Source organism: Diceros bicornis, chromosome 13 (assembly GCF_020826845.1).
Source record: "Diceros bicornis minor isolate mBicDic1 chromosome 13, mDicBic1.mat.cur, whole genome shotgun sequence".
Lineage (NCBI taxonomy): Eukaryota > Metazoa > Chordata > Mammalia > Perissodactyla > Rhinocerotidae > Diceros > Diceros bicornis.
Window position 1 is genome coordinate 53316331 of NC_080752.1, and position 27272 is coordinate 53343602.

Below are 27272 nucleotides of genomic sequence, written 5' to 3' on the forward strand. Positions count from 1 at the left end.
ATCTCGGAAGCAGATCCTCCGCCCCAGTCAAGTCTTCGGATGACTTCAGCCCCAACTGACAGTTTGACTGCAACCTCATGAGACACTCTGCGCAAGAACCACCCAGCGAAGCCACTCCTGGATTCCTGCCCCAAAAAGATCATGAGATAATACATGTTTGTTGTTTTAAGCTGCTAAGTGTTGGGGTAATTTGTTACATAGCAATAAATAACTAATATGCCATAAGACTCTCATACCTTTAGTTTCCTACCCAAATAGGCCACAGGTGATCTTTCAGTGATCTTTTTAGGAGAGATATTCAAAATACTTTACAACTAGTTCAGGAATGACATTGGCTGCAAGCAGCTGGCCCAGTCCTATGAGCCTTAATTCAATCATTCAATCACAGGCACTTTTATTGATACCCACTTAGGGCTAGAGGACACCAAAATGAAGCTGGAGATACATTTTGGGCTATGGAAGAAAGAGCCATGGACCTAAATATTGTTCAAGGGAAGAAGTGGTCTGTTCCTCATGATGTAGAGAGTTTTGAGGGAGCCTAGTTGAGGAAGTTGTGTTTGAGATGTGCCTTGACAGGGCCTCAGCAGATGGAGGTGAAGGGGAGTGCAGGAGAAATGAGGGTGGTGGACAGAACGGTGCAGAACTGTTGGCCCTAGGCTGGGTGGGCTGGGGAGGGGGGCTGAAGCCCAGGAGGAAGGATTATGTGAGGGCTGAGGCTGGAGTCTGAGTCACTCCCTTCCTCTTCCATCTCACATCCTTTCTTAGCTCCTCTTCTTCCTCCCACTCCACTCCCCCCTTGGTAGTTCCAGATGGGGACGTTGAGTCCATCCCAAGAGCATTGCTGGGGAAAGTGCGATGGGCTCAGGCTGCCGTCCATCGCAGAGTGGGTCTACAGAGAGACACCGGCAGCCATCAAGGAACTGATCCCAGGCCTGTTCACTGCATGAGTCCGCATTAGCATTTCTGGAGGGGACCATAAGCCGGTTTGCGATTACAACTGTGGGGGGGAATAGAAGACAATATAAGTTTATTTTAAAAGTCTTCTATTTATTTGAATGGCTTTTAAGAAGCAGAAGCCCATGTTGCAAAATTAAGGTATAGGACAAGCATGAGGAGTGAGAGGGATCCACACGGACAAGCACACAGCACCCTTTATCACGTGACTGGGTAAATACTGCAGAGCCAGACAGAGCTGGGCCTGGGGAGGGCTGATAGCAGACCAAGGAGGGGCAAAGCTGGGAAAGGTACAAGCAGCCTTCTCCCCAGGCAAGAGAAGTCACATAGATGAGGAAGCACATGCTCCAACCGTTTAAGGAGGCACTTAGGAGGTTTACCAGAAAAAGCAACCCAAGGAGGTTAGGTTATAAGGAAGACCAGGCAGCCCACGTTTGCAAAAGATAGAAGTAGAGCTTTCATAAAGCAAATGGTACAAAACAGGGTTTCTGACAGGTAGATACAAACACACCATGTGTAGAGCCTTCATTTCCAATCTTGTTTTAAATTGGAGGTACCGAGATGCTTTTAAGTCGAAACCAGAAGTTAAGGATACGTGTGCTCTTAAGTTGATAAAGAAGTTCGGATGTACAGAGTTTAAAACACACAAGGGATGAACTAGGTTATCTCCAGGGTCTCTTAAAGATCTCAAACTCTGTGAGTCTGAGTGTAATATTCTTATGTGCTCCGTTACTTGGTTCTGAAGAACCCAATTCACTGGACCTGGGCCAGAGGGTGCAAACTGGAGACTCGAGGGCTGGATTTAGCCTGCAAGATGTGTTTTACTTGGCCTGCACAGTGTTTTCCAACTCAAAACAGTTGCCAACATTTAAAAGTCCAGATTTCTAGCCTCTCTTGAAAAATGGGGTGGAATACCCGGCACCACCACGCTGCATTCCCACATGGCAGCAACCGTGTCAGACGACAGAGTATGTTTTGCATTTCACCCAAGACCCTGCCTAATCCTCTTGGCTCATTTCTGTTTCCTGCCTGGCCCTTGGAGGCATCAGGGTTTGTGACCTGGCTCAGGCATCCAGCGTGTGGTGACCTCGTGGCAGCTACAAGCCTAGCCTTGAGGCCTTTACCTTAATTCCGTGGCAGACCCATGTCAACAGTTGGGCATGAAGGTGTATTCACCCACGGGCCAGGAGTGTGGGAATCAGTGACCCCAGTCTGCAGAACTTCGGTTTGTCTTCCAGGAGCCTCTCACTTTGCAGAGCTGAGTAACTGAACGGTTGCCAGCCATATTTCACTTTCATAAATTGAATCCCAAAGGCCTCTGGGGGATGGCTCATCAGGGAGATACTTTCTGATCAAGGCCAAGCATCAGTTACTTCTGGGCCAGACTAGAACACCCAAGCAGAGGAAGGAATCCCAGTGTAGGCTGGGCTGGGCGAAGGGGTCAGGGAAGAAGGCAGCTTTCCTATCCAGGGCCATGAGATGACCAGGGCAGCTAGGAACAGTTGGCAGGTTTTACAGATGCCTAGGAAGCACCACTCATGTCATAGTGTGAATGGCTCCATCTGCATTTATGCAGTGCACAATCTGCCCAACTGTACATGTTGGCCCTGGACTTTCAGAGGAAAGGAAGAAACAAGTAGAGATGGTGAAGCAGGTGCAGCCAAAAAGGGTGTCCTAGCACAGATTTTCCCACTTCCTTCCCAAAGCTGCAGGGATTAGGGGTGAGAGGCAGAGGGTTAGGACCAAGACCTTGTTGGCCAGAGGCTATAAGCTGGAGAGAAAGATGAGGGGCCTGGCCTCAGCAGCTCCCACACTGCGCATGTGCAAATGCCCGTGAGATGACAGGAATAGCCAGAACTAGTCCCAAGAAGCAGGGCTGGCCATCAGTATGTGGAGCCCAGGATGCTTAGTTAATGGAGATAACCATCTTGTACACACACACGCACACACACAGTTGTCAGCAGAGATATCTGACCCATGACACACACCCACATAAACATGCATACGTACACAGTTTTTATCCTGTTGCACATACTCATGAGTGTGTCCATACACACATCACAGTGGTTGTTGGTAAGAGTAATCAGCTTGTCATACAAGCTGATTTGTGTTTAGCAAAATGTTTGTGTTTAGCAAACATTTTCAGAGCACTTAAAGTCCTTTTCGGCTAAGCTACCTGCGAGAGGCCAGCACAGCACCAAGTAACATGGCAGGAGAGAAAAATAACCCAGTGAATAAAACCAGTGAGGCCAGCAGCTGAGTGCTGGCCTGCAGTGCCACCTACTGGCAGGAGGGGTGTTTGTACTTTGCTTGAAGATGGTGAAACCCAGGACAGTTTCTCAGGCATCCCTTCTAAGGAAGCCACCAACCACAGGATGCCACTGTCCCTCCTCTTTGTGTTCTGCCTGAGTGGGGTGAGACCCTGGCATCCTCAGGGTGGCACCACAGCATCAGAGAATGAACATTCAGGGCCTTGCACGCCCCCCGTAGAGCAATACCCAACACCAAAAAGGACAGCAAAATAGGTTTTCATCCTTCATGTAGTGGCTGCCTGGAATGCTGGGTTGAGAAGGATTCTGAGGCCAAGTCTAGACTTAGCAGAGAAGAGCATCATGATGGAACAGCGACATCAACCATGGCGGTAGGTGGGACTGCTTCCGCACTTGCCATTCTTGCAGTGGATCTTGGAACCTTGGTAAATCCCCCAATCTGCGGGGTCCTAGATTTCTCCTGACCCACAATTCCATCATGAGGTATGTGTGTTTGTTGCTCACACCCTCATACCACAAGAAAACTGCCATTCCATCTTTCACTGGAGTTTTATCTCTTGCTTGATCAGAAACTTCTGAACCAGCGAACGCCCTCACTGGGACCATCTTTGTGAACAACTTCCATCTTGCTTCCACAGAGAGCACATGGATGACATGTCAGATCTGAGCACTGAAGTCAACACTGGGCAATTCACTTTAGCCAAAACTAATATTTAGCCAAGGCCCATCCATCTACCGGCACTTATCGCTTCCTGAGAGGCCCCGTGAGGGCAACAACAAGTTGAGAACCACAAAGCCGCACTGAGCAGATGCTGGACAGCCAGCTGGGCTCAGCCCCAGACAGGGGCCCTGCTCCCTGCCCCTCACTTATCAGCCTGGGAGGGCACACGCAAGTCAAATTTGTGCATCAACAACATTTCAAATTACAACTGGCCGTGGGTCACTTGAAAATAGCCAAAACTTGACATCTTAAATCCTCAGATGCCAAGGGTCTGCTATGTTTAACATCAATTCTGCAATCCTCTGCAGCCCTAACAATGCTCACAGATGGGCATGGAGCTCCCACGTGCTGCCCAGTCGGCAATGGAGCCAGCCTCTACCTCCAAATGCTTAGGTGGATGTGAGCTGGTCTCTCTCACTGAGAAGTGGGCCAGGGATGTTTGCCTTAGCCCAGGGGTCAGCTAACATTTTCTGTAAAGGGCCAGATAAATATTTTCAGCTCTGTGGTCTCTATTGAAACAATTCAACTCTGCTGTTGTAGTGCCAAAGCAGCCGTAGACATATGCAAACAAATGGGCAGGGCTGTGTTTCTTTACAAAAACAGGTGGTGGGCCAGATGTGGCCCAAGGAACCGTAGTTTGCCAACCCTGCATTAGCCCAATACAGGGTCTTCAGACTGGGTTCCACGGAACTTGGGGATGTTTGGAGGTGCTTCAGGGGATCTATAAATATTTGGCTCTAATTTAAATTATTCTTAGCTATTTAGAAGGCTATAACAAAAATGTACCCGCTCAAGTGTATTATAGCATTTTAACATGCAGGAGGTCAACATGTTAACTGACTGGCAGGTGAATTCCTTTGTTGTGAAGCTTCTATTGCCACCTCTATGCACGTATATGGGCCACATGGCAAATGGTTAAGAGCCTGGGTCCTAGCATCAGACACACACGAGCTCGAGTCCTCGTGCTGCCACTTACTAGCTGTGTGACTTTGGACAAGCTACTTTACCTCTCTAAACCAGCATGGCCAGGGCACCACCAAATGGAGTGGACACTGGCCATCATGCTGGTGCAGCCTTCTGGAAGCCCATTTAGCTGGATCATGGGAAGATGCAGCCATCACAACGGAGGGGGCAGGGCAACTGAAGCCATTCAGGGGCACCCAGGACCTCAGGCCAGTGCTATTTTCCAACTGTTATGGAGGCATTTCAATATTTTAAGCACCAGTTTGGCTGTACTGGTGCACACCAGTTGAATATCATTATAACGCCAGATCCATCTTGGATTTGAACTTCTTGCTGGTTTTGATTTCTTCTGGCGTTTTCTGCTGCATCTCCACCATTCCACTTGGGCTCTCAGGAAGGGGAGGGGGTTGTTTTGCAACCATCTCAGCAGTCTCTGTGCGCAGTGACAGGGCTTCTGTTTTTCTGCTAAGTGGCAGTTTCCATTGAGTCCTGGACTTTGTTGGCAGCATTTCCTGGGAAGTGTTCTGCAGGACTTGCAGAAGCAGTGCTTTCGGCTACAGGGGTCCAGATTTCGGGAGCTGTGGCCCCTCCACCCAGCGCTGCTGTCCACAGTCGGGCCTGGGTTTTTAATTTGGCTGGGGATATAATACACGATGCTCCTGGCCCCAGGGCTCCTCCTCACCACTTGAACCAATCAGAAGGTGTGTCAGGCTGCTGCCTAAGCCTGCCCCGAGGACTTCTGGCCTTTTATTCTAGCCATTGAAAGCTTTTTTCTAGGCCTGAGATGCTCATTTATGGCTTCAATAATAGAATTTGGACTGTCTATGTCTATTAATGGTGTCTATGTCTGTTAATGATGGCTCCAGTGAAATCCATAATTTTTACGGCACCTTATCTTTCTGCTTCCAGCATCATATTTTCCTCCTTCCTGGGAGACCTAGAAGAGTCAGGTGTCGATCACTAGACTCTGGGGGCAGGACCTCTTGGTTCCCAGGATCCCTGGGGTTTATCTTAATTAGGTGACATCTGGTGCTGCCTTCACAGTGCATGTGTGGTCACCACAGCCTAATGCCATTCTGTGGGCCACCAGCTGGCTCTGTGGGCCCTGAAGGCTCATCTGAGGGGGTGATTCTTGGGGCAGAGGGGCAAGAAGCCTTTCCGCGGTTCAGCCAGGAACCAAGGTGACTTGGGTTGAGCTGTCCTCACTTCCTTTTCATTTCCTTGAGGTTGTTCTTAGGTCTCACAGTACCTCCTGGCTGGGCTTGGAGCACAGGCAGAGGAAGGAGCTCAAAACCAGGCCCTCTGCCCTGAGGTCTCCTCTGTTGGCCAGAAAGATCCTGGCTGTGGATGGAAATGAACTTGTGCAAAGACAGCTTCATCACCTGCCCTTCCCCTGCTAAGGCAGTCAGCGGTGGGCGTCTGCCCCAGGCACTCAGCACAGCCTTGCCCTTCTTCCCCAGGACCAGCCCCTCGGTGGCCTCCAAGAGGCCCAGCTGGACTGGGCTGATAGTGAAGCCCAGCCCAGCACTTCTCTTCTGGCCCAAACTCTGCTCATTTCAAGAACCACTTCTGTCTTCTCTCTTTCTCCTCCTTCCTGGATTATCTTTCTGCAACTACTACCCTGCCTTACATTGCTCAGAACCTGTGCCCATTCAGACCCCGGGTTGAGTGCTCAAAAGGACAAAGATCAGGCTCCAGGTGGCCCTTCACCCTCTTTTCTGCCCTCACAAGCATTCCAGCTCTCCTGCACACACCTCCAGACTCCTGCCCCCTCTGATGATACCTTCAGCTGTCTTCACAAAGTGCTTGCTCACAGCTAGGATTCCCCCTGGGAGCCGGGCAATCAGTCCCCACCACAGACATCTGCTCACCCCTTCTGGATCTTCCACCGGGACCTTCCTGGTGCTCCCACCCTCCCTCTGGAGAGAGTCAGGCTGGTCAGCAAAAGAGGAGGCTGACTCATCCAGCAGTGAGAGTTCTCCCCCGGAAGGGTGATGAACGGGCTCCTGCAAGGGTGGGGAATTCACCAGTGCACCGCAAGGGGAGGTCACCTCATCCTGGAGTCCCTTGCATAGCATCCCAGTGACGGAGAGCTCATTACTTCCACTCATGGTCCCACAGCTGGAGAATCTTGCTAGTGCACATTTCAGCTCCTTCCTCTCTAACTGGGCACTCCCTCAGACTAGACTTCCCCACGTCACCGCAGGCAGGCCTTCCCTCAGGCTCAGCCTGAACATCCTCCCACTTTAGCCACTGAGCTTTCTCCCCTACATTTGGGTCCACAACAGTAAACCCCGATACTCTGCCTCTTTCCCCATTGGCAGAGCTTGGCAGCACAGCAGTTGGCAATACTTGAAGGAGTAAGGGCTGAGGTGAGGGGGCTGGCAGGCAGGAACAACTGAACTTGGGCTAAAGGAAAAGCAAAGGAAGCACTGAGCAGGCTACCACTAAAGCGCCTCCCCAGGAAGAGCCTGCAGTGCCCCCTGCTGGCTGGAGGAGAGTTTGCATGCAGGTGAAGTGCACCCCCTCACTCCTTTCACAACCCCTGCACCTGGCAGCTGACCCCTGATGGCTTGGATTAGAGGATCACAGGAAGCGGATAAGTCTTTTTGTCCAGTGGTTTCCAAACGTGTAAAATTATAGGTAGGATTGCTGTGGACGATTGTGCATTTTGCCATTTGACAAAGGCCTCTGGACTATGGAGTCAGTGAGGGCTGAAATCCAGCCTCTATCCTGCTAAGCAAGCTGTGTATCCCAGTGTGGGTCTGGGGCAGCCCAGAAGAAGGGCTGTCTTTTCATAATTCATTCTAGAGACAGCGTCCTTCTGTAATTTGCACAAGGGTGCCATATATACCAGCAGCAGCTCCGGCACAGAACGCTTCCTTCAAAGAGGGCACTCTGATAAAACCAAGCTTATTTCGGTAAAGAATAGTTTGAAAACCACCCAAAAGATGGGGAAACCGAGGCCTATGAATGGAAGGGACTTACTCAAAGTCATGCAGTTAGTGCCAGGACACAGCTTAGAAGCCAGATCCCTTCTCTCTCAAAGAAGTGTTCTTTGTACTACACTGAGCTAATTTTCATCCTAAGCCCCTTTTGAGGCATCCTGGCTCCTCTGACCCTCCCACCCTTGGTCCCATCAACTTCCCCTTAAATTCAGCAGCTCTGCACAGTCTTACTTTCCTAGCTAGCGTCATGGCACAGTGCTCGCCCAAAAGAAGGTCTGGAAAAGTGCCAGTCCAGTCTCCATAATTTCCTACAAGTACATCACGCATAGGGATGAGGGCAGACATGCAGAGTGGTGAGGAATTAGAAGGGTCCACTGGATGACGTGCCAAAGAATGACAGGGAGCTGAGCCTGGAGCAATGTGGGTCATGAAGCTGGTGGCTCAGCTACTGTGTAGATGGGGCCAGCTTTGTAGGTGCAGTCCGCCGGGGTGTCTGTGCCACGCCGTAAGGTACATGAGCAGCCACTGTGCCCATCTCCTGAGCCCCAGCCACATGGAACATCTGGTCATCAAAGAAGATGTGTGGGCGGATCTTCTCAAGGAGGGGGCCCTTGGGCGCTCCTGCAAGGAACAGGGCCTCATCCGTCTCCAGGCCCCAGCTACGCAGGGTCTTGAGAGCCCGGGCCCCAGAACTGGCTGCGCTGCGTGCTGTTACCAAGTAGGTGCGGATTGGGCACTCCAGGCGCAGGCCCTTGGAGTAGAACTTCTTCTGCAGCCTACCCAGCGCCTCCAGAAAGCCCTTTAAGGGGCCCTATGAAAAGGCAAGGGAACACTGTGAGCTCATTCCTCCCCCAGTCGTGTGTCCCCTCTCCAGCTGGGATCCTACTTAAAGTACTAGTGTCTTACTGTTTGGGGTGGGAAAGCTTCTCAGGATCCCTAAATCTCTCAGTTCTGCTATGCCTGCTCAGGCCACTGTGTGCATCAATGGGACTGTAGGTACCTATGTCGGTCTGGGTATGAATACTGCTGTGACTGGGGGTGTCTATGTCAGAATAACCATACCAGGGCAGCTGTTACTATATACGTCCATCCATGTGCCCCCAGGTACATGGGAGCCTGTCCTGCAGCTCCGTAAGTGTGGCCTTCTGTGCCCATCAGCGGGGAAAGTATTAAAAATAGTTAGTAACTATGGCATGGGCACCCTCCAGTCAGAATGGACTCCAGCTGCAAACAGCTGGGACAGACAGATGAATGCGTAACTGCTGAATATTGACCTGCCCCTGGGGCACGCAGGGGTCTCAGGGCGTCCTGCTCCAGCACTCTAGGGTCAGGGAAAGGATTTACTCTCTACTGTGTCTGGAACAATGAAGCTTAATTAATGAGGACGTGTGAATAAAGAACCAGATGATGAGGAAGAAGAAAACTAACAGCAGCTGGAAATAAGATGGGCTTCTAATCTTGGAGAGCCCTCACTCGCCGGGTGACCGGGAGCAAGCAGTGGTCTCCTGGGCCTCTGCTCACCACTTAGTGGGAAAGCTGTCCTGCCCTGGATTCCCAAGGATTTTAGAGGAAACCAATAGGAACAGAAGTGAAATGAACACTCGGGGGCCACAACTGAAGCCTGCTGAGCTCTTGGAGAGAGGGGCTCTGGGATTATTGGGTACCGAGATTTTTGTTAAAAGTACAGATAGCCGCTCCCAGCAGAGCTGGGGAATCCCAACAGCTCCAACCCCAGGGAATTTCCACCAAGTTCTAGGGCATATTCTGCTCTCGGAGAGACTCCAAGCAGTTTGAGGGTGAGTGAGGGTCCCTGAGCCCCCTGGCCAAGGGATGGATGGGGGTGGGGAAGGGCTGGTGTGGCCCAACACCACACACCCGCTGGATCTCCCTGCCCAGGTGAGGGGTCCAGGCCACTTCCTTTCTTCCAGTGAGGGAAACAGGGGCTTCTTGAGAGGATGGGAGCCTACTCAGAGGGGTGGGAGAATCTTGGGGAGGGGACGAGGGTTCCAGAGAGAGGATGGCGGCTTCAGAGAGAGAGGGTGAGGTCTTCAAAGAGGGGTGGGGACTTTAGAAAAGGGACGGAGACCTCAGAAAGGAGACGGAGGCTTCAGAATGGGGATGGGGGCTTCAGGGAGGGGATGGAGACCTCATAGAGGAGCTGCAAAGAAGAGGTAGAGGCTTCAGAGAGGGGCTTAGAGACAGAAAGGGGGCTTCGGGGGGGGTGGGCTGCAGTGAGGGGGATGGGGGCTCAATGAAGGGGTAGAAGCTCAGTGAGGGGATCCAGGGGTCAGGTTAGAGGGATGAGGGCTGGAGGTTTGGTGAGGGGACCTGGCTGGATTCTGGGCCAACCCTGGGGTTTGGGTCTGGGCTAGAGGGTTCTGGGGAGCCGCCCTGCTCCCCTCAGGGGTTCTGGGGAGTGTGTGCAGCACCTGGGCCAAAGGTTTGTTCTCGTGGGCCTTCTCGTGTTCGAAGAAACTGTCCAGCCCATGGGCCTTGACAATGCGCTCTGACTCGTCCGAGAAGAGCACTGCGTCCCCATCGAAGGCCACGCGCAGCTGACTCTGGCATACAGCCACGTCCCTGCTGGGGCTGAAGATGGTGGCGGCTGCGATCCCTGGGCAGAGAGAGGCAAGCGTTGTCTGCCTTCATCCAGGCAACAGGGGCCCCCTGACACCCACCTCAGCAGCCTGGGACCAGGAGGGAGCTATCTCCGGCTAACCTTGCCCCACCCGCCCCACTCAGGATTTGGGGCAAGGCTAAAGAGGGCTAATATTCAGAATATTTAAAAACTGGCTAATAAGAATGGATTGTGGCTTTTGCTCTGAGTGAGGCTCTGAGGGCCCGGGCCTGTGCCAGGGTTTCCTTTTTAGTTGCTGCTTTGTGGGAAGGTATGGGGCTGTCCCAGGGCACGGGGGGGCACTCAGAAGGCTCAAGGCAGGAGCTATCATCAATCAGTATGGAAAAATTTTAATACTTTAATATCTAGTAAGGTCATGCTGGTATGGACCAGTTGAATGTTAGTCCTGGCTGGAAGGAAGGGTCCCCCAGACCACTGCTGTCCCAGGAGTTCCTCACAGGCCCCTGATATAGACCTACAGGGGGGCCAGGAAGAGCCCCAACCCTGGCTTGGCCTCATTTATTCTCTTGCTGTTGATTCCAGCAGGCCCCTCCCCTTCTCTGGACCAAGGTAAAATTAAGGGCGTTTCAGCTCTGTCTGGGGCTGAGATCCCAGGCTGCAGTCTGGGGTAGGCTGAGTGTGTGTGGGCATCCTCAGTCTACTGCCACAGTGGTACCCAGGTATGCCCTACCCAGGGCAGCCTGGCTGTGGGTGGCCAAGGGAGGCAGCACTAATTACATTCGACTGTGTGCACAGACTCTCTGCAATCCTGGGCTTCCCTAGGGGGTCAAGGATGCCTGCTGGGAACCCAGGCTCCAGACTATAGCTGCAGTGGACAACAGAGAGCCATTGCTAGGAAGCTAGGGAAGTGAGCAGCTGGCCCAGTCCCTTCCCTATTCTTCATCTCTCCAAAGGCAGCTTCAGCCCTGCGCTTTGGGAATCTAGGATCACAGGGGCTGAGCTCAGCCAGAACTTTGGGAGGAGTAAGCAGTGCCAGTCCCACAGCAACTTCACTAGCCTGAGGTTGCTATAAGTAGGATCAGGCCCTGGGCATTGGGCCAGGCACCTTCTCAGCTCTGCCAACACCAGAGCCAAGATGAACCAGAACCACCCGTACCCTGGGCAGGGCCTCCCTCCTGACCGTCCCCTGCTCCCTAGCCTGAGCTCAAATTACGCATATATAGAGGCACACACGCAGGCCAGTGCCAAGGCCCCAAACAGAGGGTGTGACATCTGTCTAGGGAAATGGCTTCTGGTTCCTGGTTAAAGAAAGCCTCTTGGAGCCCCCAGCAGCTTAGAGGAGTGAGACATCAGGCGAGAGAGAGGCCAGGCTTCTAGGCAGGAGACAGCATGAAAGAGGAAGAGAAAAATGAATATATTGTTGATTGATAAAGAAACCTGTCAGCAGTGTTCAGCCTGAGGAGCCCTCTCAGGCAGTGGGGCAGTCCTTCCTCCCCTGTGGGCCTGTTTTCTTGCACATACGATAAGGATACACACCCCGTCAGCAGGACTGAGACTATGGATACCACCCCAAACTGCCCCTTGAAAGACACACATGGAGGGAAATTCTCTTCGTCAGTACTTACAGCTGGGTCTCCTAGCCTCACCGCAATGCTGGCCAGTCCAGCTGCTGGAAATGCTAGCCATTTCCCAGACCCCACTGCTCAAGCTGGACTAGATACTGATCTCCTTCCCCACTGGCCCAGAGAGGGGCAGAGGCTGCCCATGACCACACAGGACTCAGACCTCCTACTGACCTGGAGGATTCTAAGAAGGGAGTAGCTTTCTGGGCTGTAAGGAAAGTTTCCATGGAAACAGAAGGCTGGGTGATGCTGATGAGTGAAAGCATCCTCAACATGGTAGCACAGGAGGTGGGAGAGTGGAACAGACGGGCAATAAGTGGAGAAGGTGAGGTCTTATTCTCAGAGTTTACAGGACGGGTCATAGCAATTAAGGAAGGTGTGCCCCTTCCAGTTACCATGGCAAGCCCTAGCACCTGCTCAGAGCTTTAGGACCAGGCCTCCTACCTCTGGGACCCCTTTGCCAGACTCCCTACATTCTCCCGCCCCAGTTTGACCCACCTTCATCAATGGCTTCCCGCACTTTTTCCGCATCAGCAGACAAGTAGAGGTTGGTGTGATAGGCCTTGAGGTAGCAGATGGGGCTATTCCCACCTGTCATGCAGAACCTCTCGATGAACAGGTCTGGGGAGGAGGCAGAGAGTACCCAGGTGATGCCAGGGCCAGCCCTCAGGGCCTCAGAGTGGTCCCTCCATGTCCAATGGACGCCATCTTGGTTCTGAGTGGTAGTGGTGCAGCAGAGCGATTCTCTGAGTGATTTTAGGCCAGCATTCCCCCTTTCTGAGCCCCCCCATCCCTCATCCATGAAATAGGGGTGATCTCATCTCTGGAGCAATTGCCTGGCTCACAGTAACATCCTCTCTCCAGGGAATGACGGTACTACAAAAGGTGGGTCCCCCAAGGCATGCCTGACCCTCCTGGCCATAGCTGGTTGGATAGGGGCAGGCACTTGACCCAAGCTGGGCCAGTCAGATTCTCTCCCAGCCTGGGCTGATCGTCACCTAGTACCCATGGCTGCCGGGTTGTAAAATATTTGCTGGTTGGTAAACGGCTGCTGCTCTGAGCCCACTGAGTTACCGCATCACTACTCCAGCCCCTCAGGCAGGACAATCGGCAACGGAAGGAGTAATGGCTGGCGCAGCAGGGCCCTTCAGGCCCCTGCTCCAGTACTATAAGTGGTGTCTGTCCTCGTTACTCAGCGTCTGTGTCACAAGGTGGTTAAATATTTTGAATATCACCCCTACTCCCAGCAACTTGAAATTACGATTAAAAAATGCCTACTGCACTCTCTTGGTTGCTTAAAACAAGGATTTATAAACTCATAAATTTTGGCCATATTCAATTAAAGCAGAGAAACGGAGTTTGGGGAGAGAGAGAGAGACGAGGAAAAAAGGAACAGACTTGCTGAGAAAAGCAGAAATGTGGCCAAGAGAGAAAAGAGTCCAGCAAAAATTTCGAGTACTTGGATTCAGGCCTTTGTGCGCCCAATTCTACTTCCTGTCCTGTGGTTCTAAGAGACACTCCTGCAACCTGATAAGAAATTATTCTCTTCAGCTTAAGCTAGCTCTGGAGGGTCTGTTACTTTCAATCAAGAATTTGAACTAAGACACAAAGCTCCTCCACTCTGATGACTGCACCTGCTTCTCCCAGCAGCCTTAAGGCCTGTTAGCCCCATTGCAGATAGAGAAACTGAGGCATGGAGGCAACAAGTGCCCTGGGAATGGAGCCTGCACAGTGGTGTGCTGGAGCTGGCTTGAGACAGCTTGTAGGAGCCGAATGTCAAATATTCAGCTTGAAATCAGCCATGGTGGGAATATTTACACTCTGAAATGGCAATGCTACAATCAGGGGCGTTTTTTTGCTGAGGAAGACTCGCCCTGCGCTCACATCTGCTGCCAATCTTCCTCTTTTTTTGCTTGAGGAAGATCAGCCCTGAGCTAACATCTGTGCCAATCTTCCTCTATTTTTTGTATGCTGGGCACAGCCATAGCATGGCTAATGAGTGATGTAGGTCTGTGCCCGGGTTCCGAACCAGTGAACCTAGGCCACTGAAGCAGAGCACATGAAAGTTTAATCACTAGGCCATGGGACCAGCCCCTTGTTTTGTTTTTTTAAAGAACCAGTTTACAGGCACAGAGCTGGGCTTGAGGTTCCAGCCAGTTTACCGGGCCCTGCAGAGGTGTGGCCCCATCCCCGAGTGTCTGGTAGGGTTGTCCCATGGCCAGGCCCCTCGTGCTCACCATAGTGGTTGATACTGTTGATGAGACGGACACCCACTTGAGCGTGGTTGTTGGTCACAAGGACAATGTCAAAGAGGTCCTCACTATCAGGGTAGAGCTCCCGCAGCCGCCTGTTCACAGCCTCCAGAGCCTGGATGGGAGAGGGGACCCTCCAGCTCAGACCCCTAGGGACTGACAACTGGAGTTGGTAGCCAGGGTTGGGGAGGAAGGAAGAGCTGGGATCTGATGGGGGGAGGAGAGGGAGGTCAGGGGCCAGGCTTGGGGTGAGATCAGTGGACATGGACTGTCTTCCCCCAGTCTCGCCATTGTACGGGTTGATTATTGCACAGGGGCACCTCACTAAAAGGGGTGAATGGGGCCTGAAATCCAGCCCATGTTCCACTCACCAAGCTGGTTACCTGGAGTGGGGCTGCATTAGTCCAGAGGATGGGGTGGCCTCTTCTTCTCACAATGGCTCTGTCCCCTTGCCAAGCCGTGCTCCTGTGGGGTGGCATTTGCCCAGGGGGGCCCCTTTTCCTTACTCAAACACCCACGGGAGTGGTTTTTTCTAATCCCCACAAAGGCGCTGAATGGCTAGTGGTGGAACTGCCCCTCACCTTCACGAAGGGGAAGGCCGGCCCGGGACTGAAGGGCTCGTTCTCATGCTCCAGCTGGTAGCGCACATACTCCTCCACGCCCTGCTCCGTGTAGATCCGCTGCTCCTCCTCCATGCGGAACAAGGCTCGGGAGGACACAGCAATGGTGACTGCATTCTGAGGCTTGGGCTGCAGAGGTGCAGAGGAAAGGCCCTCACTCAGACTCCCCTGAGGTAGTTCTCATGTATCACCCCCTCCAGGTATCGGGGACAGGGAGAAGACCCAAGCCCAGCCTCTGTCCTCAGGAGGCTCAGCCTTGGGCAGAGGCAGACCTGGGTCAGGACCCCCTCTGTGCAGGACCCAGTTGGGGACTGAGGGACATGGTGGCTCCTCACCGAGGAGCATGATCAGATGGGAGGGACATGCCCTGGAGTGTTTGCAATCAAGTTGGCCATGTGGACACAACAGGAAAATGAATACAGTGTTTGTAGCCAGAGTATGACTGATGCTCAAGATGGTCTCCACATGGTTTCCATTATAAAATGAGAACTACATGCCCTTAGGAAGAAATGGTACCCAGAAACATGACAATCATATAAGAAAATTTATCTCCAGCCCAGATCTTTCCCCTGAGCTCCAGACTCATATCTCTAACTGCCCCAGTTGACTAACAGACACTGAAACTCAACACGCCCAAGGCTGAATTCCCGCCACCCTCTCCACCCCCAAACCTGATCCCCTTCCTCCTTTCCTCATCTCACTGCTCAGCACCACCATGCACTCGCCTCCTAAGCCAGAAGCCTAGAAGTCAACCTCAAGTCTTCCCTCTTTCCCAACTCCCTCCCCCATCAATCAATCACCAAAATCTGACAACTCTACAATTCTAGTAGATTTGACATCCACTTCTTTCTTTCTTCCCTACCATAGTCCAGGCCATCACCATCTTGCACCCCTCCAATCTGTCATCCATATTGTTGTCAGAGGATTTTTCTCAAGTTCATATCTGATCATGGCACCCCCCTTCAGTGGTACCCACTCTTCTCGAACTCTCTTCAGCAGCCTTGAGTATGGAGTAGAAAGCCCTTCATGACACACCCCCACCTCTCTCTCCACTCTCACTTTCCCATTACTCTACTTTGCTCAATCTGACCTTTCTCATGCCCAAGCACACTTTCTCCCTCTTTCTCTGAGCATTTGTACATGATATTCCCTCTGCCAGATCTGCTCTTTCCCTGAGTCTCCATCCAACTAATTTCTACCCAACCTTCGGGTCTCAAACTACATGTCACCTCTAGGAAGACTTCCCTCACCCCCTGTCATGGGCTTGCTACCTCTCCTATGGATTTTCTTTTTAGTTGAATTTAACACAGTTATAATTGCTTATTTAGCTATTCCTATTTCTAAACAGAGTTCTAAGGAGGAAGCAGGAACTACGCTCAAGTTCTGAGGGAGCAGGAACTATGACTATCTTGTTCATTTAGTGTATCTCTAGCGCTTAGAACTGTGACTAGCACATAGTAGGTGCTCAGTAAATTTTTAATGCATCCAAACTTTTAAGTAATATATTTCAATAAGAAACAGTATTTGTCATGACAATATAACACAAACTAGAAACTCCAGTGCAGTGCCCTAATCTGTTCAGATTGCTTGATATATAGCAGGTACTCAGAGAATATTTTTTTGGTAGATGCAAATTTGACAAATATTTACTGGCTCTTTGTGCCAGGCATATGGGCTTTGCCTGGGGGTGGTCCTGGTACAGACTTGGCTCTCGCCCTCAGAGTCACAGGCTGGTAGTGGGGAAAGACAGGTAAACAGAGATGCAAAAGGGACTGAAATGAGTGACAGACCACAGGTGAAAGCAAAGTCTTGGTGACAGGGGCTCAGAGGAAGTTGTCATGGGAGAGGAGCCTTTAAGGAGGAGGAGGGTGCAGGAAGGCGTGAGGAGGCATGCACCTACACAGTGCATTCACAAAGGTGAGCAGAGCCCAGGGCATGGGGGCATGAGTGTAGACGAGCCCAGAAGAGTAGGCAGGTGCTAGATTGCAGAGGGCCTTCTCTCAGGGCCCCGGGAGGGCCTCAGAGCTCCTTCACCACCTCTAGTGGAATGGGGACAGGGGCATGCCACCACAGACAGCAGCTGCACCCTTTATAATCCCCAGGGAGGATCAGAATGTGGGTGCCCAGGGGACTCACAGACACCCAGAGTCCCACCACATCTCTGTGACCTGAGCCGTCCTGGGACGACGATTCCCACCTTACAGATGACGACACAGGGGCTCAAGCTGGGGGCAAGACTCATAAATGGAGCTCACTTTCTGGCCTCTCCTGATAGCGCTGCGGGCCATGCACTCAACCCCCTGCTTCTCTCTGGAGTCAAGCCTGGGTCCTAATCAGTTGACAACAGTGAGTGATTACCATGTGACAGGCACTGGCAGGAAACAATACAAGTGTGATCCCTGCCCCCATGGAGCTTAGATCTATCCCCACTGCAGAGATTTGTGCCATCCTTTAGAGGAACACTGTCCAATAGACCTTTCTGCCATAATAGAAATGTCCAGTGCTGTCTGTGTGGCTACATGTGGCTATGGAGCAACTTGAAATGTGGCTAGTGAGACTAAGGAACTGAATTTTTAATTGTGTTTAATTTTAATCAATTTAAATTTAAGTAGCTACGAATGGCCAGCAGCTAGTGAAGCTTTAGAACCTCAAAGTAGGAATGGAAGACCAAAGAGTTCCCCAAGCCCATGAGGTGGACCTCGGTTTGCATTTGACTTTTACCCCAACCAAGATGGTGTATGTGGCCAGCAGGGGCAGTGGAAGGCAGTGGCAGGACAGGGCCTGTCCATTGGGGCTCAGCCCAAGTACGTCTCCCAGGTGCCAAGCACCCCCGTGTGTCTGTGTGTCCTTGAGCCGGGTACCTCCCAGCCCCCTTAGCTGCTGTGAGCCTTCAAGGAAAAAAGGTAAAGTTAAAAGATCTAAAGAAAAGGAGTGATAGAGGGATGGCTATGGATGGCAAGGGTGGGGTTGGGGGTGTGCAGAGGCCCACTCTCATAAACCCAGGAAGCCTGCTGGCCTCTAAGACAGGAGGTGAGCTTACCCCACCCCCTGGGCTTACTGCCCCAGGGACAGACCTAACATCTCTTCAAGGTCGGAGAGCCAGCTGCCCTCCCAGCCCCTTCAGGCAGGTTCCCAAGCTGGCTGCTCCCGCCCAGGCAGCAAGCCAAGGTCTCACTGCTCACTCTCTGTCCCACAGTCCCTTCCAGACTGCGGTGTTCTGGTCCCCTCTGGCTGACCTGCCCAGACCCCATCCTATCCCACCTCTGGCCATTACAAGAAAAATATCCCAGCTGCCTTGGCCCTAGGAGTCTCTACTTCCCTCTTTTACAGATGGGGAAATAGGCCCAGAGAGGGGCAGAGTGTTACACTAGGTCGCACGGCAAAGTCAAGGCAGAGCCAGATGATATCCCCAGTCTCTGGCCTCTAGCCCAGCCTCCACCCCCGCAGCAGCTCCTCTGATGTGCCCCTCCTCAATCGCTGCCAGAAAATCCCACCCCCTGCTGCTTCAGCCACTTCCCTGGGACACTCTCCAGACACAGCCCTCCCTTTCCAGATTTGGGAGAAATGGTGAGGGGCTCCATGCCCTCAGAATGAGGTTTCTAAGGGCAGGGCTCTCTTTCTCCTCAGAATGGAGGTCCCCAGGCAGGACGCTGCCTCCCCGCTCAGCCTGCTCTGACACTGAACAAGTGAGGAGGAGTCTAAGGGCCGGAGGGCAGGAGCTGCTGTGGGAAATGCGGATCCCAGCTGGGAGAGACGAGCAGCCTATGTGGGCTCCAGGTGGAGCTGAAGGAACAGGTGAAGGGGGCTGGCCAGAGCTGGGAGAAACCAAGTACTTAGAGACCCTCTGGACCCAGCTGCAGAGGGAGCCCCCCCCCCCCCCCGTCACATGTTGTCAGGTGCACCTAGGGACAGTTCCTCCAGAAATCAGAAAGAAGTTCAGATTCGAGACTGGGAAGTGGGTCAGACAGACCCTTATCCCAGACCAGGGACTCAGCCTGGGAAAATTGGGCTCCAGGGAACCAGGGTCCTGCCAGCTCTGTCTGCCTTCCCCTGGGGCTGGGCAATGGGTGGGGGGATAATGGAGGGCAGCCCAGCCCCACCCAGCTTGCCTGAGGAGCTCTCATTTAGGCCAACATGATTCTGCCTCTTGGGCCCAAGATAGGAACATGGCCAAAGGCTATTATTTCTAGAAGGACTTAGAGGGAGAAGGGCTGCCAGAGGAGAGAGAGACAGATAGGCCCGGACTGAGGAAGTCCTCGGACCCCATGAGGTTCAGGCCTCCTACAGGCCTCAGGGATTAAATATTTCACTCAGGCTCCTGGGAATGAGAGTAAGGCCAGGCCAGGCCCAAATTCGGCCCATGAGGCCCAAAACCCCCAAAGGGAGGGAGGAGGGGCTACTGCAGGAAGGAGTAGGGGCCAGGAAGCCGCCAGGCTCCTTGCCTCCCAGAGAACAGTGAGGGTCGGGGGCCGACTGAGAGGTCATGACTGACAACCGGGCCTGAGCTCCCAGGTTCCTTAGTGCTTGGGGAGGAAATAGATTATGAACTCCACTCACCACTCTAGTCCCCAACGTCCATCCCCTCCTCTCCATCCCCCAGGCCATGACATTAGTCCAGCTTCCTCCTCAGGCAGGGACCAGCCTCCTCACTGGTCTGCCTGCTGCCAGACACACCCTCTCCAATCCATCCACCCCACCGCCCCAGAGTGATCTTTCTAAATGAAAATGGGACCAAGTTAATCCCCTGCTGAAAAATCCTGCAATAGCTCCATAATGGTTTTCATACTTTTTTAAAAAGTAGGTTGACCTTTTATTCAAATGAAGTCTTGTAATATGTAAAACAGATATTACCCTATTTTATTGGTATAAATTTATTTTACAAATTCAAATGTATTACATGTACATGTTGTATTTATTTTAATGTCAACCAATGAAAATAGCGCAGTTGTTCTGATGACGACATTTGAAACTGGGGGCTAGGATGCCAGTGCAGCCTTAAGTTTCATCACCTACTTAATGTGTTTCTGCGTTTGTTCGTTTATTGCACAGTATTGAGAAAGCCCTGATTCACACCAATAAGTGGTTGCAAATGGTAAAAGGTTTTTTTTGTTTTGTTTCGTTTTAAACTGCAAGTCTCAAGAGACTCAGTAATCTCAAGATACTCTTTTATTAAACAGATCACAAGAAAAGCTTTATTCTGAGGTTTGCTAAAAAAAAAACAACGCAAACAACTTGCCGCATAAGTTAATACGTTGATGGTCTCCAAGGTGATAAATGTCCACATAATACATTTGAGTGAGCTGAGTTTTGTTACACATTTTTAATTGTTTAAAATGTAGTTTGAAGAAGAAAGAAAATAAACTGGATTCACAGGTGTGCAGACCCCTCTGCAACAGGGGGCTCCATGGAACCTAGTTTTAAAACCCCTCACCCCACTAAATAAGGTCCAGGCTCCTTACCCCGGCATTCAAGGCCCTCCATGGGTCCGTGGCATCCCTTCAGCTCTTCTCCCAAAGATTCTGCATTCTCCCACTCAGGTTCAGAGACATCTCCAGGCCTTTTCCCCATCCTGTTCCCCTCTTCACCTGGGAAACTCCACCTACTCAGGCTTTAAGATCAGCTCAAATGCCACCTCTACAAAGCGTTCCTTAGTCGGCAGTCACTCCCTCACACCACGTTCAGGGTCTCCCTCAGTGCACTGTGAGCTCCAGAGGCAGGGACTCAGCCTCATTCATCACTCAATCCCCACTGCTGAGCAGAGCCTATAGGTGCTACAGGGAATGACTGTTGACAGGGTGGGCTTCCTGGGGAAGGGTCTTTGGAAGGAAGCAGCAGGATGCTTTAAGGTCAGGCTCTTTGGAGGATGCTCTGAGCCAGCCTCTATCCTCTGTTCCCTCCTCAAACTCTGAAATCTGGTAAGCTGGAGTGAGCAAGGCCCAAGGCCAACCAGAGCATCATGAACTTGTCCAATGGGGGGAGGAGCTCTCCCCTTTGTGTGAGTCCCGGAGGGCTGAGACCACCACGGGGCTTCCGGGAATGTTGATGCCCACTGCGAAGGGAGCAGAGCCCGGAGCTGGGGCGCAGAGTCCAGCGTTGGGAGCCGGGAACCAGGGGCGCGGAGCGCAGATCCCGTGCAGCTCCCTTCATTTAGGATGCGGGGAGCGGAGTGCCCCAAGCCCAGAGCCTGAACGCAGAGGCTCGAGTCTGGAGCCTGGCGCCCCAGACGTCAGAAACCAGAGCGCACAGCATGGAGCCGGTTTTCCAGAGTCGGGTGGCCCGAGTCCGGGGCGCTTCCGCAGATGCTGCTGACTGGCTTTGCCAACAAGTGCTGTCCGCACGCCTCAGGCTGCGGGCGCGGGAACGAGCTGGGCCCTGATGGCAGCATGGGGGAGGGGGATCCTGGCGTGGAACCCGAGCCCCGGAAAAAAACAACGCCGGAGCAGAGCTCCTAAAATAAACCCGAGCCCGTGCCAACGGCCGGGCGCATTCGGGAGCTGAGGGGCTGCGTCCCCTACTAGAGGGGCGCCGCGAGTCCCTCTCCAGGGGGCTTACGACCCCTCTCCGGGTGACCCTTCCCCTGCCCTCCTCCCATACCCGTGCCCTGCTTTTACCGATTTGGGTTTCTTCTTGGGCGCGAGGTTGTCGTAGAAAGTCTTGGCTTCCTCCCAGTGCGGGGCCGCGGCTGTCTCTGCCCCCGGCCCGGGCTCGCGGGGCTCCCGAGGCTCCCCGGGTTCCATGCTCCGGCTCTGACCTGTCTCGGCCAGAGCAGGCGGCGGAGGAGACGCGGAGCTAGCGGGCCTGGGCTGCAGAAGGGAGGTGCGTCCCGGGCGTGAGAAGGGGGCGGGCAGCGGCGGGGAGTGTGTGCGCGCCAGCCGGGAGGGAGGGCGTGGTGTTGGGGAGGGAGTGGTGGGGTGCTAAACTCGCCCTCTCGGTTGCCCGTGTGTTTCTGCTGTTGTACGTATATTTCGGGATGGCTGAGCTCTCCTTCCCCGACCACTCCACGCCCGAAGTGAATGGGGAATTGGCCTCTCGGGCTCTCAGGAGGAGGGGGCCTAAAGCGGGGCTTGGGGCTGTTGCGGATTCAGGATTGCGGGGATCGTGTTCTTCGCAGGCGCTCACGTGCACCGAGAGAGGGGAAACCTGACAAATTTTTCCCCCCAGCATAGTGATTCCCAAAGGAGAAAATGAAAATTTAGCCCCCACCCCCCAACAAAAAGAGCTAGCCTCCCTCTTTCCGCTCTGATCCTAGGACCCTGGGACCCTGAGCGACGTCCCCTTCCCTAGACCCTAGTCCATTCCGTGGACAGGGAGGAGGTGGTGGATGAACAGCTCCATGAGCAGGAACCTGCTCCTAGCCGGGCTCACAGTGGAGGGCCCAGCTGGACAGCTCTTCCTCACTAAAGTGAAGGGGCCCTTGAGGTCTGTGGCGAGACCAGGCTCCCCTCCGCCTCGCTGGTGACCCAGACCAGAGACTCCCAAGGACGGTGAACCCGGGTTCTTGCTGGCCCCTTGATGACCAGCAGAGGACGCTCACTCCCAAGTCCCACCTGCCGAGCTTGGGGTGGTTAGTTACATGCTATGAAGAGACTGGATGCAGGGAGGGTAGAAAAGGAACTCTGCAACCATGGAATCTTGGACCACAGTCCTGGAGTTCCAGGGCATTGTCTCCCTTGGTGCAGACCCCGAGGTGCAGACACTAATGCCACCCATCCCAGGCACAGGCCAGGAAGCAGACAAGGGGCATCTCTTTGTGAGCCTAGAAGTGTGCAGAGGTGGGTGGGAGCAGCAAGAGAAAATACTGGCTTAGCCTGGAGGGCATCTGACTGGGAGCGGGTACAGAATGGCCAGATCTGTCCAGCCTCCACCAGGTCTTGGGAGAAACCAACCAAACCTTGTGTGGGAGGAAGGGAAAGCAACAACAATAATAAAAAGTTTTAAGATGGGGGGAAGTTTGTTTAGACTTGCCCTTCTCCAGCCTTAGTAGACAGTTTCCATAGATGGCCTCAAACTCTCTCCCATCTCCCATGCCTACCTTTTGGCAATGTGACCTTGACACTCCTCCCATCCAGAAGTGGAGTGGAATTTGAGTTGACCCAGGGTCTTGCTTTGACTTGCTTTGACTAACAGAATGAAGCAGAAGTGATGCTATGTGGTTTCCAAGCTTAAGCCTTAAGAGGCCTTGCAGATTCCATTTTGCCCTCTTTGGAGCCAGTTTCTATGTAAAGGAGTCTGGACTATCCTGCCGGATAGGCCAGATGGTGAGGCAGAGAGTCCCTGGAGGATCAAAAGCTGGTGGAGAACAGCGGTTTCCGAGGTAACTGTCAGTACCAATTGCCAGTCATATAGGTGAGGCCATCTTGGCTGTTCTAGCCCCAGCCCCAGTGGGATGTCGATGAGTGAGTGACCCCAGCCAACAGCACACGAAGCAGTAAACCTCCCAGCTGAGCTCAGCCAACCCGCAGAATCGTGAAAAATAATGGATCGCTGTTGTTTTAAGCACTAAGTTTCGGGGTAGTTTGTTACGCAAGAATAGATAATGTAACTCCAGGAAGGGGTCAATTATTCTCAGATGCCTCATGGAGGAGGAGGAGGTCCCTTAGGAGGAATGTATGGAGTGGTTCTTTGGATGGGGGTGAGTGCCTAATGCAAAGGTGAACCATCCCCATGCTGTCCAGCGACCTTTGACCTGTGTGGCCTGAGTTGAAAAGATGATCTGGGCCAATCAGATTTCTCTTTATCAGGAATTTGGGATTGGGAAACAGGTGCTGGATAGTCAACCACAGGAATAGAAGCTGCAGATGCTGTGAAACACAGGTGGCTTCTAAGAGACTTGGATGAGCCTTAACAAGCTGCAGTTATGTGCAACGTAAAGCTAAGAGAGGACAGAAATTCTCTGTGAGCAGAATGAGTTGATCGGCAGATAAAGACGGGAAAAGATGTCCAGAGGGCAGCAGAGACCCCGTGAAAGAGAAACCTTGCTGCTCTGAGAGGGAGATGCCTCTGGTCCTGCCAGTTTCCCAGGTTCCAGTTGAGGCCTAGCTGTTGTGCCCATCTTTAAATTTCCATGAGATTCTCCACATCACTCCAATGAATGCCCTAAAGAGAGTTGGTGGTTATTGGCTTTGCTTGACTAGCAAGTTTTCCCACCCTCTTCTCCTAGTGACAGGCCCTGCCTCCCTGGTCACAGGAATAGGAATGTGACCCAGACATGACCAACTGTAGAACCCTGTTTCCCTAGACACACTGACTGGGCCAGGGATGAGCATGTGACCCCAGCTGGACCACTCTCCTGCACTCTTACACAGGGATGGCTGGGAGATTCTGCTTTCTCTTCTCTGAGGTTATTAATTTGAGACGAAGTGAACCCATCTTTCCCTGTGGCAGATGAAAGAACATGGGAGAAGCCCATCATTTTTTTTGTTGTTGTTGTTGAGGAAGATTGTCGCTGAGCTAACATCTGTGCCCATCTTCCTCTACTTTGTATGTGGGACACTGCCACAGCATGGCTTGATGAGTGGTGCATAGGTCTGCACTGGGGATCCGAACCCGCGAACCCTGGGCCACCGAAGCAGAGCATGCAAACTTGATCACTGTGCCACAGGGCTGGCCCTGAGAAGCCCATGTTGAGAGGACAATGAGGTCACAGAAAGAGAAGCAGGGAGGGAGAAAGGCTGCATCATTGAGCCTCTAGATCCAGCAGTGCCTGAACTTCCCAATTACATGAGCCGATAAGCTTCCCTTTTGCTTGAGCTTGATTGAGTTGGGTTGTGTTCACTTGCAACCAAAAATCTCGACTAATCCCTTTTACCACACTGACATGAGTAGGCCTCCGTCCCCTGCCATCAAAGGATCCTGCCCAGACTCCTGGTTCAGTCCTTTTAAGAACTTTCCCTAGAGCCCTCTTTGGAAGGGTGAAGGAACTTGATCCTAGACTGTTCTTTCCACCCTTAGTCTCCCGGCCACTGCCTCTGTCATCCCTGTCACACCCTGATGCCTGGCTGGGTGCAGGGATCCCTGGCTCTCTGCATTCCTGTACTTCAGCCAGCACTTTCCCTCAGGGTTTAGCACTTCTTCAGATGGATAAGCTGGGAACAAACCCCTTCGAGTGAGCTCCAGGATCCCTGCACCTGAACTGCTGCCCAACGCAGCCCTGAGTCAGCATGCCCAGTCCTGTTGGCTGGTCTTTAGCAAGACCCGGGGGCAGATGCCACCTCCTCCACGAAGCCATCTCTCCCTCCCTTCACCCTTAGCCTGTCCCCCTCCCCTGCGCCTCCCTGCCACCAGGCAAGACCCTTTCTTCTCTAAAGCCACAGCTCATGGTTTGTTACTTCCCTTTACACATTCTGATTTGGATTCACTCTCATGGATGAGAAAACAGTGGCCGTGATGTGAGGAGACCTAAGTTCAAGTTCCAGCCTTAACCATTCTCTGAGCCTTCATTTCCTTGTCTTTTTTAAAAAAACAGAGACTTAGGGGCCAGCCCAGTGGCGTAGTGGTTAAGTTTGTGCGCTCCGCTTTGGCGGCCCGCGGTTCGCAGGTGAGGGGGCGGTGTTCGCAGGTTCCTGGGTGCAGTCCTACACAGTGCTCATCAAGCCACGCTGTGGTGGCATCCATATACAAAAAAAATAGAGGAAGATGAGCACAGATGTTAGCCCAGGGCTAATCTTCCTCAGCAAAAAGAGCAAGATTGGCAATAGATGTTAGCTCAGATCTTCCTCACCAAAAAAAACCCGAAAGACAAAAACACGGAGACTTAACCACGTGCTTGGCTCAGCTGACAGGGAATCACATGGGAAGCTATTTGGTAACCATGATGGACGGTGTACACATGAGGGGCAAATTGTTTGAGGTTTGGGAGGGCCTCACAGAGAAGATAATTGAGACAGGGGAATGGGTGGACCAGGGAGGGGCAATGGCTTGTGCACAAGCAGAGCAACCTAAGACACCCCCTAGGGAAATGGGGGGCAATTTGGGGTGGCTCAGGAGCAGGGTGCAGGAGGTAGGGGGAAGAACAGGCTTCTGAAGTCAGCAGGTGGCAGATCATGCTGGGCCTTGAGGGACTTTTAAGTAGCTTATCATACTGAGGGAAGAGGGGAGACTTTGAAGAGTCGACGTGGTTGGATTTGTGCTTAGGAGCATCACTCTGGTTTCTTGGATGGTGCGGAGTGCAAACCTGAAAGCAGGAGCTGGACTAACCTGGGCTAGAGATAGTGTGGGCCTGAGCGGGAAGTTTTTAGGAGATGGTACCCCAGGACCTGTGTGCCTCAAGGCAGGCAGAGAACAAGACTCCCCATCCCCCCAGTGCGGCTTCAGCTGGGAATAGCAGCCACAAGTTCTCAGTCTTGAGTTCCTCCTTAGGTTCACGGTTGCCCTGAGGCCAGGTCAGCCTCCTTCGTCCACCTAATTGCTTCCCGCCATGGGAGAGCTGGCCTCCGCCAGCGTCCTTGAGAAAACCCTTATAAAAGCAATCGAGTGTCTCAGGAGGAAGCAGGCACCTCCAGCTGCCACTGCCCCCAACTCCCGGTGGGGAACAGTGCCTCTCAGGCTACTGGGGGGGTGTTCTGAGAGGAACACTTCCCCACCCACTCCCATTCCCACCCCCGCCACATTTAGGTCAGTGTAGGCGGTCTAAGGGCTCTGGTCTGGGCTCCTGGGGACAGTAGGGCAGGTTATGCACTACACAACACCCCTGACCAGCAGGCCAGGTGGGGGCTGAAACCCAGGCCGTGTTCCACTTGCCACACTGTGCACGCTGACAAGACAAGGCTGTGTGTGTTCAGAAGAAGGGGTATATTGTTCTAATTAGCCCAAAGGTGCCATCCACGGGCCCAACTGCAGACTTATGGGGCTGCTACCACTCAGAGGGGGTGCCTTTTCTTAATTTGCACAAAAGGCACCATATAGACGAATTGTAATCCTGGCTCTGGGCTGTTCTCCCCACTGCCCACCATCCACTCATTTGGGCTCTTACGATGCCTTCCACTGGACAGAGGGAGAGACTAGGTTCCACAATCTGCTGCCATTAGCTCCCTTCTGGGGAGACTGCTTTGCCCACAGGCCCCACGTATCAGCGCTCAGTCTGGCCACTGAAGCATGGACCAAGGGCTCCCACCAAAAGCTAAGCAGAACCAATCAGATTCCTTTGCTTGAGAACTGGAACTAAGAGACACAGAGGGGAGTTGTCAGTTGCTGGTGAGTCTTGGCACAGAGTTGGTGATGCTGCCACTTTGTGCAGGGAAAGAAAGGAAGCCTGAAGAGAAACCAAGGAAAAGAGCACAGGTGCAAATATTGCCAAGGGGACGAGAGCCTGTGAGGCCCAGAGATGAGAAAGGAGAGGCCCCATT

The 27272-nt window shown here is 52.7% G+C and overlaps 1 protein-coding gene across 1 annotated transcript; it reads right to left on the bottom strand.

Moving 5' to 3' along the window:
* Positions 1-8301: 8301 nt before the first annotated feature.
* On the bottom strand, positions 8302-21665 carry NT5C1A (5'-nucleotidase, cytosolic IA). Its single transcript, XM_058552071.1, has 6 exons — positions 21540-21665; positions 14890-15057; positions 14294-14423; positions 12555-12677; positions 10286-10470; positions 8302-8667 (listed from the first exon to the last, which is right to left on the bottom strand). Exons 1-6 carry the CDS (start codon positions 21663-21665, stop codon positions 8302-8304), a joined length of 1098 nt encoding a protein of 365 aa, XP_058408054.1.
* Positions 21666-27272: the final 5607 nt, after the last annotated feature.